At 42.9% G+C, this 18,487-nt stretch overlaps 1 protein-coding gene across 1 annotated transcript; it reads left to right on the forward strand.

Moving 5' to 3' along the window:
- The first annotated feature begins 1,083 nt into the window (after positions 1-1,083).
- On the forward strand, positions 1,084-14,371 carry LOC128329595 (vomeronasal type-2 receptor 26-like). The gene is made up of 6 exons (XM_053261095.1): positions 1,084-1,361; positions 3,681-3,972; positions 4,509-5,357; positions 12,023-12,149; positions 12,491-12,493; positions 13,414-14,371. Exons 1-6 carry the CDS (start codon positions 1,084-1,086, stop codon positions 14,313-14,315), a joined length of 2,451 nt encoding a protein of 816 aa, XP_053117070.1. The 3' UTR covers positions 14,316-14,371.
- The last annotated feature ends 4,116 nt before the right edge of the window (positions 14,372-18,487 follow it).

Here is an 18,487-nt window from a genome sequence, read left to right on the forward strand (position 1 = left end):
GAAGATGGTATGTGTACCCAGTGAACCATGCAGGGATAAGAGACAGGCAAGTTTATGACAGTGAAGAATGCAGGAGACCTGCATATATTGTGATGGCTCCAGGTACACTGAACTGGCCTGGCTTAATATCAGAATGCAAATTTACGGCAGGTTGTTGAGGGCAGATTCCCTTAGCATGCCATTGTGGGATGCACATCGGATGACCAGTGAGAGTTAAACACCAAGAAAGTTCTTTCTTTCTTTTTTTCTTGTTTTCAAGCCAATAACTTGTCCCATCAGTTCCTTCTCCCCTGGCTTCAAGTACTGTAGAGACCTTCGTATCAAATGTCACAAGCAGGTGAAACAACAGAGTGTGTGTGGGGGTGGTGGGCAGGATTCAAGAGTGGCTCCCATGGAGAAATGAAGCTGTGGTGGGCATAGTCCAGATCAGCATGGTGGTGATGGAGAGGAGTGTTCAACTCTAGTTCTTGTTATTATTAGTTATACGAAATTTAAATATTTAATAAAGATGTCTGTTTGAAGAGACATTTGCTATCATAAAATGAATGAGCAGGAGGAGGATGGGGAGGAGGAAGAACTGAAGGTCAATAGCATTAATGTCAGGTCTAGCCCAAATATCTTGCTTTTCAGTCTGGTTTCCACAGAAGAGCAGAGGGGCGAAAACATGTTTACTACCCATGATTCCTCTCAGAGATCCATCTTCTCAGAAACAATTTTCTCCCCTGCAATTATATGGAGTGTTTTATTCTCCATGGAAATGTCTGGCAACTTTCTGGAAAGCGGAAGGAAAACAAGCCCACAGTGAAGGTGGAAAGCACTTATAAAACATGCCAGTTGTGCTCTTCAGAGCTGGGATGAGGGGGGGAAGGAAGGCAGGGCTCCATCAGTTTCTGCTCTGGTAGGTTCCCCTCCCCTGCAGTCCTGCTTGCAGATCTTGGTAACTTGGTTGTTTTTACAGGCATGCCTTTATGTTGAAGTTTCTGTTAAAGAAAAAGCGGATATAGTCCTCTTGATGAAGTAGGGCCAAATGAGTTTACTGTTTCACCGGCCTGAACTAGCCTGATGCCTGTTGTCAGGCTAATGATGGGCTCAGGAGTGTCTGCAGCATCTCGAGAGAACCTTTGCCATCAGGTGGTTGTGCTGGAGGTGCTGCTGCTGCAGCTGCTTCTCTGGGCTCACACACTGGCATTGAAAGTAGATACTCTGAAGTGCCCTGTGAATGACCCCATCTCTGTCCCATATGAGTGGTACCAGCCTGGTGACCTCCTCCTTGGGGAGATGACCTCTCTCTTTTTTTCTGGCTTCAATGACATTTCCTTCAAGGAACATCCTTCACAGGAGATGCAGTGGACACAACCATAGTAAGGATTTTTTTTTGCATTTATTTTTTACTCTTTCTGTCTCAAGCCTTGACTTATTTATAATTATTTAATTAAAACATAGATTTATCAATATATAACAACAATAACTAATGGACTATTGCTGCAGTGTCATCACTATACATGTTTCTTCACAAATAAAAAGATGACATGTTGAAATTAATGTCAGGAATAGAATTTCTGAATTCACAAAATGGTGCCTATGACACAGTTTGGTGGGATTCTCCCCCCAATTAAATAAAATGGCTAAAACCATGTTTAGTGTATTTTTCATGTTTTATAAGGGGCGGGGAAACCTGGGAGTCTTTAAATCACAAGAGAGGTCTGCTGGGAGTGGTTTCAGAGGGGGAGGACTCCTGTGTGGGCATTGGCCAACCAAGGAGCATTTCAAAGGGCCTCATGCTTCACCTCCAATCACTGTGCTGTCAGGGGTGTGTGTGACACAGCTCCCTATGTTATCCTTGCACAACACATCTCCATGTCCTTTGCTTGTGACCCCTTGTAAGCAGTTGTCTGCAAGGATCACAGTTGGCGCTAGTGCTAGCTTGTTGCCTGCAGTACGGTGCCAAGCCAAAGTGCCTCTGAGACTCTGCCATGCCGCCCACCCGCCCATCTCCCTGCCTGCTGGAATTCATGTTCCTACAAATCACCAAACCCACTCTGGGATCTGCTGGACATCTCTGAGAGCTCTCCAACACAGGGTATTTTGCTCTGCACAGTTCCAGCCCTCCATGATTGGCCAGACCTACTGAAAAGGTTGAAGGTTGCCCTGAAAAGCCGACTGAGGCTCCATGCACTGCTTTTGACATTTTTTTCTTGAAAGCTTTCCAAATGATTGGAAAGAATCTTATAAGGGTTTAAGTGATTTCCTTGGGGAAAGAAGCCCAGAGTCCTGATATCAAGGACCATATCTGTGCCCAATTTCAGAGCTTAAGGCACTATGAAATTACCCCTTTTTAAAATGAAGGCACATTTCAGAATACTCCAAATGAGGATGGAATGAGGCTCCAAAGGGCCCTTCGATTCCAGAAGTTTTTCTTGTTCTCTGCCTTGATTGCTACTCTTGGCAATGCTTTGAAAATATATGCATATATATCAAACTTTGTGAAAAATCACGAATGACCAAACTTCTTCAAATTGTATACATGGCCGCCTGTCACATGGCCTCCTGTCACCCAGCCCTAAATATGGGCCCATTATCTTATTTTTAGGCACATGCCCTGATTTTTGGTGATCTTTAAAAAATAATTTCCATTGGCCACTATGGGTAAAAATCTGAGATTAAGTTTGAATTAGAATTAGAATTTCCAATCTGATGCAAGATCCTATATCACCAGAGACCATAGAATCCGAATCTGTCATTGTCTAAGCTGGACCATCTGAATATTCTAGATGCTGATAGAGCTATTCTGCTGTAGACTTACTTGAATGTTGAGGGTTGTTGTCTTGTTGCATGACCCACTTTCAGCTCAGGTTCAGAATTTGGACAGAAGGCCTGACATTATCCACTAGAATTTTCAGATATGCAGCTTAATTCACAGTTCCATCAGTGATGACCAGACATCCGGGGAATCGATACTCAAATAACCCGAACAGAGCAAAAGGCACCTTTTAAAGAAGAGAGCAAGTGGCCCTATCCAACAACAGCACAGTATCACTCCAGTGGCTCTTGCTGGCTTCTGTCTTATGTCTCCTTTTATAATGCCTTGGGCTACAGGGAACAATCTCTCCCTCCCTGCTTTCACGCCTGCATCCTTCCTTCCTTCCTTCCTTCCTTCTTTTTCTTTATTCCACTGTGGAAGCTTCTTTTAAAAAGCACTATACCTATATTATTCATACTAGTAGTATTATCTAGGATGACAGCTCTTGGCTAGAGTCTCTCTAATTTTAATTTTTTTTTTCCATTTGTAGTAACTGCAATGATTTCAGGTACTCATTTTTATAGTATGGTGCAGGGAAGAAATGTGTCACAGGTTTTACAGAACGGGTGGGTTTTGAGAAGGGATTGGAAGTCAGAATTAGAGGTGGCATAACAAGGGGCTTTTGTGTCTGAGGAACTGGAAGAATGATGGGGTTTGTGTAAATAGAAGAATTTTGAATGTCTGAGGCTGGTGGAACCAGAGCTCAGCAAAGGAGAGAACTCAGAATAATTTGTTATGCTGAAAATGTGTTGTTGTTGTTGTTTTGCCTGAGATAATTCCAAAGTTAGGTTGCCATATTTCACGCTAGAATGAGCCAGCAGTGTGGTACAATGATGATGTATTTCAAAGAACTTCTTTGAGCATGTCACTCCTTCTGCAGTATGCTGACAAAGTTCTACCAGCACATTCTGGCCTTGGTGTTTGCAATCAATGAAGTTAACATGAGCCCAAACATCTTGCCCAATGTCACACTTGGGTTCCACATTTATGATAGCTATTATGATGAGAGGATGACCTATCGTACCACTTTGGATCTGCTCTTCAAATCACATGGATTCATCCTCAACTATGAATGTGGGCCCCAGAAAAACCTCATAGCCATAATTGGGGGACTTGGCTCTGATATCTCCTTCCACATGGCAGACATCCTAAATCTCTACAAGATTCCCCAGGTAAGATTTGTCCATGCCGGCATGGAGTGAGAGAGATGATTAACTGAACAACAGCCTTGTATGTGGCATCCTGAGATAAAGGCTCTTGAGAGCACAGGGGAAGAAGAATCAAAGAATTATCTTAGGGAAGTCTTGTGGTGTATATTTTATATCTGTTGCCTAGAAATTTCATCACCTTACCATGTCTACTAGAAAGGTCTTTGACTAAAAGTCTACTAATAAGAAGAAAACATGCTTTCTCAATTCAGAATTTTGCCATGTCATTATCATCCACTTGGGATATGCACAGACGTTTCATCCAGAATCGATTCACCGTGAACTGGGACCGGTTCGGAGGCTCGATTGTGAACCAAACTGAACCAAACAAATTCCAGATTGGGCAGATTGATTCTGCACAGTTAGCATTGTCCGGGCAGAGGTGGAAAGATCCCGCCCCATAACATCTCACTATTTTTTGCCTTGTCATTATCCTCCATCTACACTCGGGTCCTCCTTTTAACATTGACCATCTAAAAAATCTGTACATTTCCTTTTAGATCACATATGGCTCATTTCCCTCCATAGACACGGAAATATTGAAGGGTCCTTCATTTTTCCGCATGACCCCAAATGAAGCCCCTCAGTATAGAGGAATTACCCAGTTACTTCATCATTTCAAGTGGACATGGATTGGGATCTTTGTTGTGGATGATGAGAGTGGAGAACATTTCTTGAGGGCCATGGGGCCCTTGTTATCACAAAGTGGAATCTGTGTTGCATATACAGAAAGAATACCAAACCAAATGAATTTCCTAGAAACACAAGTATATGTGGATATGTGCTTAAAGCTTATCCCAGCTTTGATGGATAAGCGAGCCAGAACATTTGTTGTTTATGGTGATACACTGACCCTCCAGTGGTTGGCCACATTAATTGAGTATGGAAAGCTTGGATATAAGGAATACACATCTGTTGGAAAGGTTTGGATTACCAATGCTCAGATTGATTTTGCAGACCCTGGATTTACAGCGGCTTTTAATTTTGAGGTGTTTGAAGGCACAATTTCCTTTGTGATTCACTCTAAGGAACCTCAAGGTTTCCAACCATATCTTCAGAACATAAATCTTGCACGGAGAAAGGAAAATAGCTTCCACAAGGAATTCTGTTTTCACGCTTTCAAATGTTCAATTCATGATTGGATGACATTTAAGGATGCCTGCACTGGGGAGGAGAGGCTGGACATCCTTCCTTGGGCTCTTTTTGAAATGGACATGACTGGACATAGCTACAGCCTCTATAATGCTGTCTATGCTGTAGCATATGCTCTGGAGGCTTTCTACTCATCAAGAACCAACCGCAGAGCAATGCTGGACCATTTTGAACGTCAAGATCTTCAAACTTGGCAGGTAATGTCTCTAGACACTAAAGGATTAGTTTTCTTGCCATAGAAAGAAAAAACTTCCTATCAAGTGAATCAGCATGCCACCTTCTCCACCAAAAATAAATGAGTAAATGGTGTTGTGCATTAGATACATTCACCATGTTTGTTCGTTCTATTTTCATTGTTTTTTAGATATTGAAAAAGTATTAGCTGCATCTTGTATTTCTCTAAAACTCCAACAATGCTACATTTCTAAGATGAGAATTGGTGCAATACTACTGAAAAAGTATAAGATCCTTGTTTCTAAACACATGAGCTGCAATATGTTGGGCCAGTGAAAATGCAGCCAAGGTAAACAATGGCTTCACACAACGTCCCTGAAACTCACGAGTACACACTCCACTCCCCTCCTCCTACATGCCCACATACACCACAAGCAAATGTTGGAAGAGTTCTGCTTGCAATTGTTTTTTACAATATGCAAGGGTCATTTGCGCAGGGTCTGAATGGATCCGTATGGGGTTATACTCTCCAAGAAAGAAGAGGTTCACAGTAAGAAAGTGCCTCTGGACCCAAACCTCTTCCTGGTAGCTCAGTTTCAGGCTGTGGCCAGGAGTGCATTTGATCAATCTTGACTGATATGCAGGTGACTTGAGATGAATGTTCTTAATACAGTGGTACACATGCTAGTAATCTCAGACTTGACAACTACAATGTCTTCTACATGGGGCTGCATTTGTACATAGGTCTGGCTTATCTGGAGTCATCTCAAAGCTTTGGACTGTGCTCACTTTCAGACTTAGAACTTGTAATATCTTGAAAGCCTTTAAAGAAGTCATCAGAAGCCCCTACCTCCAACCTCAGCTGCAGATTTCTGCCTCCAGCTGCATAAAGTTGCCAGAAAAAGCAAACCACTGCACACTCAGCTATGCTCTTGTTGTGAAACCCCGACCTGCACTCTGGCACATGCTGTATCCCTAAGTATGGCCCCTCACCCATTGTGATATATATGTCAATAAAAGTTGACACAGGGTAGAACCCCGTGTTAAGCTGTTGGAGCTGGGGGAGAACACCCTGTCCGGTAAGCAGAACCCCTGTCTAAAACTAGTCTGTGGCATCACATAATTCTGTGCTCCCAACTTAAGGCAGATGAAACCAAACTGTCCTGCAGTTTCAGAATTTGAGCCTTTTCTCAAGATCCTGTGAGTGGGCTAGTGGACAGGTAGCGGGGAAGGGTGCAAAAGGCCTCCTACAGACTGTCTGGGTGCATTACTGAGTGCCCAGATGTTCCGCTTCTGCCCTAGGCAGCACAGAGGCTTGGGGGCCATGATGTGCCGTCCTGGTCCCCAGATATCCCACAATGCAGCACACCAGTGCACGGTGTATTGTAGGCATCCCCATGGCAATGGCCATGATCCCGCTGATTAGTACGAAGTCAAGGTGAACCACCCTGGGCAGCTCAGGACTGGTTCAGGGGTTCTGCACTTGATTTTTTTTAAATTACTGGGACGGGTGCTTCAGTGGCCACGGGGGTGGGGGGCCTCTGGATGGTCCCCCTCTCTCGCCAGCCACCCCCTGTCTTTCCAGGGCTTTGGGGGTCTCTTTTTGTTCTGTTCCAACCTGTATTGAGGTGGTTTTGGAAGCTGCCATACATGTGTGGTGGCCTACAATATGACCACTGGCACCTCATGAAGGGATGCCTAAATGGGCTGAAATTGCTTGGTGTAGAGTGGGGGGAAGCTGGTGGAGGGAGGGGAACCCCCAGTGAAATGGCAGCACATCCATGGGCCTCAGAGGTGGTAGGTCTGCTTTTAAAAAAACACATCCCTGGTACCACCAAGCTTGGCCTGAAAAGGCATGAATTTGAGCTAAGCCGGCCCCTTGTTTGCAGTACCAAACCCAACTGGTTTGGATTGAGCTCAGTTCACACTTGAACCAAACCAGACAAAGCTATTTGGGCCTATGCCTAGCTGACAGAGTCTTTGTTGATCAAGTGGTTGAATTGCGTAAGTAATATGAGACAGGACAAGCCAGACATAACCCCATTGCAGCGTCCTCATTCACAAAGGAAAGTACCATCTTCTGTGTTTGGTTTGAAAGGACAGAAGGTGTAGGACAGCTGATGCTTCACCCATGCTGTTACTGAAGTGGGGACGTTAACTCCAACCAGGGGGCACTTCTAATGCAGAATGAATTTAATGTAATGTTGGATGTATTGGAAATGAGGAGGGAGGCATGATTTTATTTTTCAAAGTTTTATTGAAAGTAAAATTGGGGCATTACAGAAAGAAAGAAATCCAGAAAGAAAGGTGAGGTGGGTAAGGAGTTTCAATACATGGTGTAACTTTGCCTAGAAAATATTCTAGTTCTTACGTGGAGATCATGGGCTTGTCATGCTCCAGACTCATACTGCGCAGGGATGCGGGAGCATCTCTCCTGCACTCAGTCCCATAGAAGCCCACCAGCTGCTGTTGCCACCACCATGGGGGAGTCCCACTTGGCTCAAACCCCCTACCCAATGGATGTGCACATGGGGGTGAAAATGGGAAGGCTCGCCATGCTGGCAACTGCTGGAAAGGCCACCCAGAACACCTGGAGGCCCCTGTGGACAGAAAATCTTCCCCTGTTTTTTTGTCCTAAAGCAGGAGGGGGCTCACGGTGGGGGGGGGTTTCTTTAGGTCCACGCTCCCTTTAGAGTCACTGCTCATGAGTAGGGTGCATGACGATTCCGGAAGGGGGAAAGAACCAACCCAAACTAGCAATAAACTGTGTCCAAACAGCAAATGTATAAACATGCAAATTCAGAAATTAAATAAGTGTGTGTGTGTGTGTGTGTGTGTGTATGAGTGAGAGAGAGAGAGAGAGAGAGAGAGAGAGAGAGAGAGAGAGAGTCCTAAGTTTTATAAATAAATCTTTTAATAAATGTACATATTTCAAAAGAACACCAAGAAATGTCCAAAATTGCCCAGAACACAGAATAATGAAGTTGGTAAAAATATTCCAATCTTAATAAATCAGTATGAAGGTCTGTGATGTTACAACAGAACACCAAAACAAGTTCACTATTTCTCAAAGTACATAAGTTCCACTCTTCTGAGATCAGCATAGAAAAATGTGCTGTAATGATAGTCCGGTCTGTTATCTGGAGCTTGTAAGAATAAAAATTCTTTCGCTAGTAGGTCCTTAGCATAGAAAGATGTTTTGTAATAATAGTCCATTCTGTTATCTGAGGGTTGTAATACTAATGCCTTCGCTAGTAAGTCCTTAAAAATTGTCTGGATATTCCGTATTTTTCGCTGAGGCTTCCTCATGAAGGACTAAAGAAAGAGTATTTTCATCAATTCTATAATAAACAATATAACAAATGTTGTTAAGATTGAAACAGCAATTCAAATATCATCCCTTATCAGCTCTGTGTTCATTCTGAGGATAGCATGTTGTATGTAAGGGATGTCACATTGAAAGAGAGCTATATATACATTTAAAAAGACACCCAGAGGGCTTCAATTTACAATCATGCACCTTGAAACTCCTATGTGGAGTCAATCTAGATAAGCAGAGTCATACTGCTCCTGAGGAGACCAAATATTCAACAACCAGCATTGTTCATTCAAGGGATCACAGCAAAGATCAATTCTTAATGTAAATTCACACATAAATAATGCAACCCGTATCCACCCAGGATTGGTAACAAAAGATCCCCCAAACCATCAACAATTTAAGACCTTTCAACCAAAATAAACAAACAACCAGAGGCAGAATCACCAACTCTAAAACGGAGCTGAGCTCTCATGAGAGGAAACATGCCAGGTCAAAGACTTTATGATTGCCTGTACTTGTCCCATGATATATATTGGAATGAGCACACGCCCTCTTCGAATGGTAATATGGAGGTTCCCTTAACCCCTCACTTCATTGACAAGCAACATTCTCAAAATGACTTTAATGTTTGTATTTTATTTCAATACAAACCATACATTGGCAGGAGAGAGGATGCATGGAAAATCCTTATGCATAAAGAAGCTGCATTTATAGATCAGTGGGGCCGGGGGGCCTGAATACGCATTTGGACCTGGCATGTCTCCTCAGGAGCAGTATGACTCACCGTATCTAGACTGACTCTGCGTAGGAGTTTCAAGGCTCATGATTGTAAATTGAAGCCCTCTGGGTGTCTTCTTATATGTATATATAGCTCTCTTTCAATGTGACATCGCTTACATACAAAATGCTATCCTTAGAATGAACACAGAGCTGATATGGATTGATATTTGAATTGCTGTTTCAATCTTAACAACATTCGTTATATTGTTTATTATGGAACTGATTTGGTTTTGGTTTGTTCTTTACACGTGTGGCCCTTTTGTTCTATGTTCTATTGTATTCCTTAGGAAGGGGGAAAGAGGCAAGGGTCAGGAGTGAGAACCCACCTTGTGAGAGCCTGTAGTATATCGGATTCTGATTCCATGTGGTCTGATCGGGGTAAATATACCCACAATCATGTCCTGGGTCAGTGTTTGAGTTAATCACAAGGCTATTCCTCCCTGGAGGGGTGCTCAAGTTGAGCAGAGCAAGTTGTCTATTGAGCGGGTGGATTTAATCGGGGCAGCTGTATCCTCTGGACAAAGGCAAGTTCAAGCTAGGCAAGTGTTTATGTGAGTGATGAAATGTTTCTCTTTTTGCCCAATCCCTCCGAACTCAGGTGTCCCAAGTGCAAAAAGGTGCAAAAAGGCATATCTTCTTGTTTGCTGAAGAGGGCACCTCCCTTATCTGTACCAGTCTCTTGATCAGGCGAATGAGGGTGGAAATGGCCATATTTGCTCATCTTCAAATTTCTATCTTCAGCATGAGTCTTTGGTGGTTTTAAAATTTGCAAATAAATAAATACAATGCTGGTAGCTGTCTTATTTCTAACAGTCTACAACCACCTAATGACCCAGTGGGAAATGACTTGACTAGCAAGCCAGAGGTTGTTGATTTGAATCCCCACTGGTAGGTTTCTCAGACTATGGGAAACATCTACATCGGGCAGCAGCAATATTGGATGATGCTGAAAGCATAATCATCTCACACTGTGTGGGAGGAGGCAATGGTAAACCCCTCCTGTATTCTACCAAAGACAACCACAGGGCTCTGTCAGCACCAGGAGTTGACACCGACTCAATGGCACACTACACTTTTACTTTACTTTTACTTTACTTTTACTTTACTTTTACTTTACTTTTACTTTACTCTTACTTTACTCTTACTTTACTCTTACTTTTACTCTTACTTTACTTTTACTTTACTTTTACTTTACTTTAGAAAACCTAAGATCTGAACTCTGGATTTGACTAGGACTGCAGATTCTCATTTATATGGGACTGTCTCAAAATCATTCAGGATCCATCTCTTGAATATGGCATGACTGACCTTCACTTGTTGCACATTGGGAACAGGTAATATTCTGCTTATTAGCCCAGCTGGGAAAGAGGAGGGAGCACAAATGCTTCCAGGAACATCATGTGAAGCCCAAGTTTATGTGACATCTGAACTGCTCAATTATCCAGTTTCCACAGGGTTTATCAGGGTGAAAGAGACACTTTTAAAATGATTCTTCACCTATCTTTAGCCATGGGAAATAGACTTTCACAATCCTTTTCCACTGGCTGTTTGGAAATGCCTTCCTTTTGTCTTTCCATAGACTGTAAGTCCCTTTATAGCGATGAACTATATTTTTAAATCTTCTTTTGATATGTGTACCACTTTTTGAAGTTTCTTTCCTTCATAACCAGCATAACAATATTCTGAATAATACATTATATCCCCTATTTCCTTTTCCTTTTACAATTAGCTCCATCAATTGCTTCAGCACATTTTGTTCAACAATTCAGCAGGAGAAACAGTTTCCTTTAATGAGAAGTGGGAAATGGTAGCTGGATTTGATATAAAGAATATCCTCATATTGTCAAACTATTCCTTATTTGGTATAAAAGTTGGAAACTTCCATCCCAATGAGGAGAAACAATTGCTTATTAATGAAAGTAGGATTGTGTGGCACAGGCATTTTAATCAGGTGTGAATTTCAGAAAAAATGTGGGTTTGGGTGTGGGTGTGGGTGGGAGGGTGCATGGGTGTGTGGGTGTGTGGGTGTGTGCTGCATTATGAGGATTTGTGATGACTTAGCTGAGTCATCAATACATCATTTCTTTCTTACTTCATTGAGTCATTAAGAAAACATGCTGGTCTTGGACTGTAATAATGATAGGTTGATGGGACATTTTCCTTTCTAGTCTCCAAATTCTCCTCATCAAAAATAATATCTGCCATGTGCCAAGATATACTAAGAGTTTTTCCTAGTACCATTCCTGCATTCTTCCATGCCAACTGCTAACCCCTGCTAACTTGGCAAAGAGGCACCTTTCAACGTGGCGATTCTCTTTATTTAGCAGGGGGAGAGTAACTGACCCTATCCACCCCCAGGACAGGACCTCCAGTGACTGTTGCTAGCGTCTATCTTATGTTTCTTTTCAATTGTGAGCCCTTTGGGGACAGGGAGCCATCTTATTTGTTTGTTAGTTCTCTGTGTAAACCTCCCTGACCCATTTTTGGAAGGGCTGTATCGAAATTGAATGAATGAATGAATAAATAACTGCCAACTTTCTCTTTCATCTGCTTTCTCTCATCCTAAACATCCCTTGTGTTTGGTGATAGGAGCTGCCCATTTCGGTCTGCAGTTACTCCTGCCACCCTGGTTTTCAGAAGAGAAGGAGGGAAGGGGAGCAATCTTGCTGCTATGATTGTGCTCCATGCCCAGAAGGGAAGATTTCCGACCAAATGGGTAGGTAATGTCAATCAACCATCATTATTACAATCAAAGACCAGCACAGGATAAAGAACAGAAACAATATAATAAAATTCATGCTAAAATAAAATATAACTCTAGAAACAAAATATGATTATAATAGTAAAATACAATTCTAAAAACTGTAAGGTAATTAGTAAAGTAAAATACTAACAACTAAGCCTACAAACTGTGGGAAGATTAATGGAGTAAATGTACAGCTATCCTTAAAAGTAGAGCAACTAAAAATATAAAATGGATAAAATAACATATGCACGCTACATGAAAGCAATATAAAAGCTGTGAAGTAAAAGGCAGGTTAAAATTATACAACCAAGCAGGTAAAATGCTCAATAGTCATACATCTGTTGCCAGGAGTATTTACTGGCCATCAGGATCCTGTGGATTTTGCACGCTTCCCCATAAAACCTGGCAACAATGCACATGAGGGACCGTTTGTCATCGGAGAGCAGCATCTTAGTGTAGATTTGACTAGAGCGACCAGGGAATTGAAGAAGCAGGGGAGAAATGAGCCTCTCCTGACTGTCTTTATAGAAGGGACATGAAAGGAGAACATGGTCTATGGTTTCCACCTCCCCAGAGTCACAATATACATAGTAGAGCATTTCACGAGCTAACTCACTCCCATTACAGAAGAAGCTAGCAGGTGCTCGTGGCAACAGCTTGTAAAAGATAAGCATGGAAATTGACTTACAGTTAAACTCATCTATTTTATTTAGAAGGCTATGGTGATAGGAAAGACCGAGACCCTCGCTGCTGACTACATGGTTGTCAGAGAGAGAACTATAGAAGTATTCTAGGGAGAAGGAGGGGAGGAGGAGCAGCAGCAGGAGGAGGAAGAGGAGGAGGACAACGATGCCATCACTTCCAGAAAGTTCCTGAGTATATTCTATCGTTTCAGGGGTCGTAGAGGCAGAGATAAACAGGAACGAGAAGGAGATGCTAAGTCTCTAGCTCTACTCCCAATGCTCCTAGTCGTCATTCGGGTTATCAGTCCAAAGGTTAGATGGCATCTGGAGCTGAATCTCCAACAAAAATTGCATCTGTGATGTGCCAAAATCTATTGGCAGATTGTATATGCCCTCTTACTGCTTTTATGGGATGGGTGGCTATGTCTGACCTCTGGCCATACTTACATAGCTCCAAATGAAGATTGATACTTGAATTGAAGACAGGCATGAGGCTCAGCGTCAATTGACAAATGGACTGACATTGTGACAATGCCTCTTCCTTTTTTCAGATACGGCTGATTGTAGAAAATGCCCTGAACATCAGTATCCAAGCAAGAACCGAGATAGATGTATTTCCAGAAGTTTAACCTTCCTCTCTTATGAAGAACCTTTAGGGATCAGTTTAGCTTCCGTTGCAATTTCTTTTTCTCTCACCACTGCTTTCGTGCTAGGAATCTTTATTAAGCACAAAGATACCCCCATCGTCAAAGCCAACAATCTGGAAATCACCTACGCTCTCCTCATTTCCCTCCTGCTCTGCTTCCTTTGTTCTTTGCTGTTTCTTGGACAACCTGGAAAAGTGACCTGTTTCCTCCAGCAGCCTGCTTTTGGCAGCATTTTTTCAGTGGCCGTTTCTTGTGTGTTGGCCAAAACCATCACTGTGGTTGTGGCTTTCATGGCCACCAAACCAGGGTCCAGCATGAGGAAGTGGGTGGGGAAAAAACTGTCCAACTGCATTGTCCTTTCCTGCTCCCTTCTTCAATTTGGTATTTGTGGGCTGTGGCTGGGAACAGCTCCCCCATTCCCAGATGTGGACATGCAGTCATTAACAGGAGAGATCATAGTAGAATGCAATGCAGGATCTGTCATCATGTTTTATCTTGTCTTGGCTTACATGGGACTTCTTTCCATCATCAGCTTCATGGTGGCTTTCTTAGCCAGGAAGTTGCCGGACACCTTTAATGAAGCCAAATTCATCGCCTTCAGTATGCTGGTGTTTTGCAGTGTTTGGTTGTCTTTTGTTCCCACCTACCTCAGCACCAAGGGGAAATCCATGGTGGCTGTGGAGATCTTCTCCATCTTAGCCTCCAGTGCTGGATTACTGGGTTGCATCTTTTCCCCTAAATGTTTCATCATATTGCTGAAACCTGAGCTGAACCAGAGAGAGCAGCTAATAAGGAGAAAAGACTAGGGATGTGTGAAAAGTTTTGTACCCGAAACAACCCATTTCAGGTGTTTTGTAGACAAAACAAAACACCCATTTTCCAGATCCAAAAGTTTTGTATACAAAATGAAATGTCCCTGTTTCGGCTACAAAACCTTTTGTTGTTTCGGACCTTACTTTTGTGGCAATCTCAATAGAAAGATAATCAACATAAAAAGAATCTGTACAACCTGGATGACAACTAATAAAAGGACTTGTATGTTTACGCCATATATCCTGGTAAAATTGACAATAAAGAAGTATATGAGCTGTTGTTTCAATATTAATTGTAAACCGCTCTGAACCATTTTGGAAGGGTGGTATTCAAATCAAATCAAATCAATAAATAAATTGATAACTTTTCTGATAACTCCCTTCCTGGACTGCTGATAGAAATGCATTGCATCATGCCTGCATAAGAGCTCTGTGGTATTTTGTCACAATTATCTGTTTTAGGTATCTGGCAGGGTTGAAACTCAGAATTTGGTTACCCAAAAGGAAACCAACAGGAATTTAGCCCGGATCAATTTGATGCTCCATATCGTATATTTTTGGTCTGAGTTTGACCCTGGCATTCTCATACCCCAAAGTTAGTAATGCAAAAGGGGAGAAACCATAATGATGCAGCCCTCTATCAAGCTCTCTTTCCCACCTGGCTCCACTTGTGCCTTTAGTACAGGTGGAGCTAGACCTGCAGAGTGGAAAACCAGCTTCAGCCAAAATTCAAAGATACTAATCCATGCTCTGGCCTCTACTTTAGGCAGTCCTGCTCCCAGGCGAAGAACAGCACTGGGCACACGACAGGGTACCTGAAACATGTTCCTCAGGAACTCAGATTGCCAGAAGCAAATCAAGGGCGGGGCAGACAGGGTACATGCCCTAGGCACCACTTGGAGAGGGGCACCAAGAGAACTTGGAGTACTTGCCAAGTTAAGCTCCATACAGGAGCTGTGTTTGTACTGTGGCCAAAAAGAGCTTTATTTCAGAGGGGATAAACTGGGCACCCCTGGAGCGATGGAAAGATTGAATTGCTTGTGTACTCTTGTGTGCATCCTGCCTTACATGTTCTCCGTGTACACCCCATCTGCCTGAAGACTGGAATATTACACCAAGGTATTTGCAACACTTGTTCTAATTTGTGCCCATTGAGTGACCAGTTCTGAATCTTTGGTTTCTTCACAAATACCAGGATCTAAATTTGTAATAATTAATTTTTTTTAAGTTGTTCTTCGCAATGAGAGTGGAAAGACCTTCTTAGACCTATCAAAGTTGGCGAGAGAATGACAGCATGATCTGCATATAGAAGTATAGCAAGACGTCTGTCTGCTGTTTTTTGTAGATTATGGTCTAGATTATCTAAATGGGAGACAAGAGAGTAAATTAAAAAGTTAAATAGCAGCGGAGCCAAAATACATCCTTGTCTGCCTCCCCTGAATTTTGCTATTTCCTTGGTGAGGTTTCCCTGAGTGCTGAAACGCACCCTTAGAGGCGAGTTTTCATATAATTTGAACATCAAAAGAAGTAAATGGTGGTGTACTGATGATCTCAGTAGCTTACATAAGAACAGCCCTGCTGGATCAGGCCCAAGGCCCATCTAGTCCTGCATCCTGTTTCGCACAGTGGCCCACCAGCTGCCGCTGGAAGCCACAGACAGGAGTTGAGGGCGTGCCATCTCACCTACCATTACTCCCCTGCAACTGGTACTCAGAGGTATCCTGCCTTTGAGGCTGGAGGTGGCCCACAGCCCTCCGACTAGTAGCCATTGATAGACCTCTCCTCCATGAAGTCATCCAAACCCCTCTTCAAGCCATCCAGGTTGATAGCTGTCACCACATCCTGTGGCAGAGAGTTCCACAAGTGGACCACATGTTGTGTAAAAAAGTACATTCGTTTGTGGGTCCTAGACCTCCTGGCAATCAATTTCATGGAGTGACCCCTGGTTCTAGTGTTGTGTGAGAGGGAAAAGAATTTCTCTCTCTCCACTTTATCCACACCATGAATGATTTTATAGACCTCTATCATGTCTCCCCGTAGTCGTCTTTTTTCTGTTCTAAAAAGGCCCAGGTATTGTAGTCTTTCCTCATAAGTAAAGTGCTCTAGGCCCCTGATTATCTTGGTTGCCCTCTTCTGTACCTTCTCCAGTTCAACAATGTCCTTTTTAAGATGTGGTGACCAGAATTGTACACAATACTCCAAGTGTGGTCGCACCATAGTTTTGTATAAGGGCATTATAATGTTAGCCATTTTATATTCAATCCCCTTCCTAATGATCCCTAGCATTCAATTTGCCTTTTTCACAGCTGCTGCACATTGAGTTGACACTTTCAACGAGCTGTCCACCACAAACCCAAGATCCATCTCCTGGTCCGTCACCGACAGCTCGGATCCCATCAGCATATACTTGAAGTTGGGGGTTTTCGTCCCAATGTGCATCACTTTACACTTCCTAACATTGAACCGCATTTGCCATTTTGTCGCCCACTCCCCCAGTTTGGAGAGATCCTTTTGGAGCTGCTCACAATCTGTTTTGTATTAAACTACCCGCAAAAGTTTGGTATCATCTGCAAATTTGGCCACATCGCTGTTTACCCCTGCTTCTAGATCATTTATGAATAAATTAAAGAGCACTGGTCCCAGGACAGATCCCTGCTGGGCCCCACTTCTTACTTCCCTCTATTGTGAAAACTCTCCATTTATACCTACCCTCTGTTTCCTGTCTTTCAACCAGTGAGCAAGTCACACATGTACTTGTCCCCTTATCCCATGACCGCTAAGTTTCCTCAGGAGTCTTTGATGAGGAACTTTGTCAAAAGCTTTATGGGAGTACAGGTAGACTATGTCAGCTGGACCACCTTGATTCACACACTCGTTGACACTCTCAAAGACGTCCAAAAGGTTGATGAGGCAAGATATACCTTTGTGGAAGCCATGCAGGCTCACTCCCAGCAAAGCCTGTTCTTCTAGGTGCTTTACAATTTTATCCTTGAGGATGCTTTCCATCAATTTGCCTGGAACGGAAATTAGGATAACCAGCCTGTAATTTCCCGGATATCCCCTGGATCCCTTCTTGAAAATCGGTGTTACATTTGCTACTCTCCAGTCCTCTGGTACAGAGCCCAAATTCAGGGATAAGTCAAATATTTTAGCAAGGAGGACGGCAATTTCACATTTGAGTTCTTTGAGGAATCTTGGATGGATGCCGTCCGGCCCTGGTGATTTGTTAGCTTTAAGTTTTTCCAGACAGTTTAGAACATCATCCCTTGTCACTTCTATCTGACTCAGCTCTCTAGCCTCCATCCCTAAAAAGCCTGGTTCAGGAACAGGTATATGCTCAGTATCCTCTGCCATGAAGACAGATGCAAAGAACTCATTCAGCTTCTCTCCAACCTCCACATCCTCCTTATTAATCCCTTTCACTCCCTCATTGCCTAATGGTCCAACTGCCTCCATGGCAGGTTTCCTGCTTCTGATGTACTTAAAGAATTTTTTCTTATTCCCCTTGATTCTTTTGGCTAAATGTTCCACAAACTATCTTTTTGCCTCCCTTATTGTCACCTTGCATTTCTTTTGCCAGAGTTTGTGTTCCTTTCTGTTCTCTTTGTTTGGAGAGGCCTTCCAATTTCAGAAGGAAGTCTTCTTCCCTTTTATGGCTTATTTGGTGGTACCTGTTAGCCATGCTGGCATCCACGTAGACTTAGTGGAACCTTTCCTCCTTTTGGGTATACAATCTAACTGGGCTTCTAGTATTGTGGTTTTGAGTAAACGCCATGCACTCTGGAGCAAAGTGACTCTACTGATTTCCCCCCTCAGCTTTCTTTTCACCATTCTTCTCATTTTGGAGAAGTTTCCTCTTCTGAAATTCAAAATGTCTTTGTTAGACATCCTTGGTGATTCTCTCTCCGCATGTATGCTGAATTTGATGGCACTGTAGTCACTGTTCCCTAAAGGGTCGATGACACTGATGTCACGCACCAGGTCCTGGGTGTCACTCAGAATTAGATCCAAGGTCGCCTTCTCTCTGGTTGGTTCCATGACCAACTGTTCTAGGGCAGAGTCATTTAGCGTATCTAGAAATTTGACCACTTTGTCCTGACTTGAATGTGAATTTACCCAGTCTATGTGTGGGTAATTGAAATCACCCATCATTACAGCCCTGCCTC

The sequence above is a fragment of the Hemicordylus capensis genome, chromosome 6, assembly GCF_027244095.1.
Source record: "Hemicordylus capensis ecotype Gifberg chromosome 6, rHemCap1.1.pri, whole genome shotgun sequence".
NCBI classification, from domain to species: Eukaryota; Metazoa; Chordata; class Lepidosauria; order Squamata; family Cordylidae; genus Hemicordylus; species Hemicordylus capensis.

Coding starts and splice junctions, on each gene's coding strand:
- LOC128329595 (XM_053261095.1), top strand. CDS start 1,084: ATGGGCTCAGGAGTGTCTGCAGCATCTCGAGAGAACCTTTGCCATCAG. Junction 1,362..3,680: donor ATGCAGTGGACACAACCATA/GTAAGGATTTTT, acceptor CTCCTTCTGCAG/TATGCTGACAAAGTTCTACC. Junction 3,973..4,508: donor ATCTCTACAAGATTCCCCAG/GTAAGATTTGTC, acceptor ATTTCCTTTTAG/ATCACATATGGCTCATTTCC.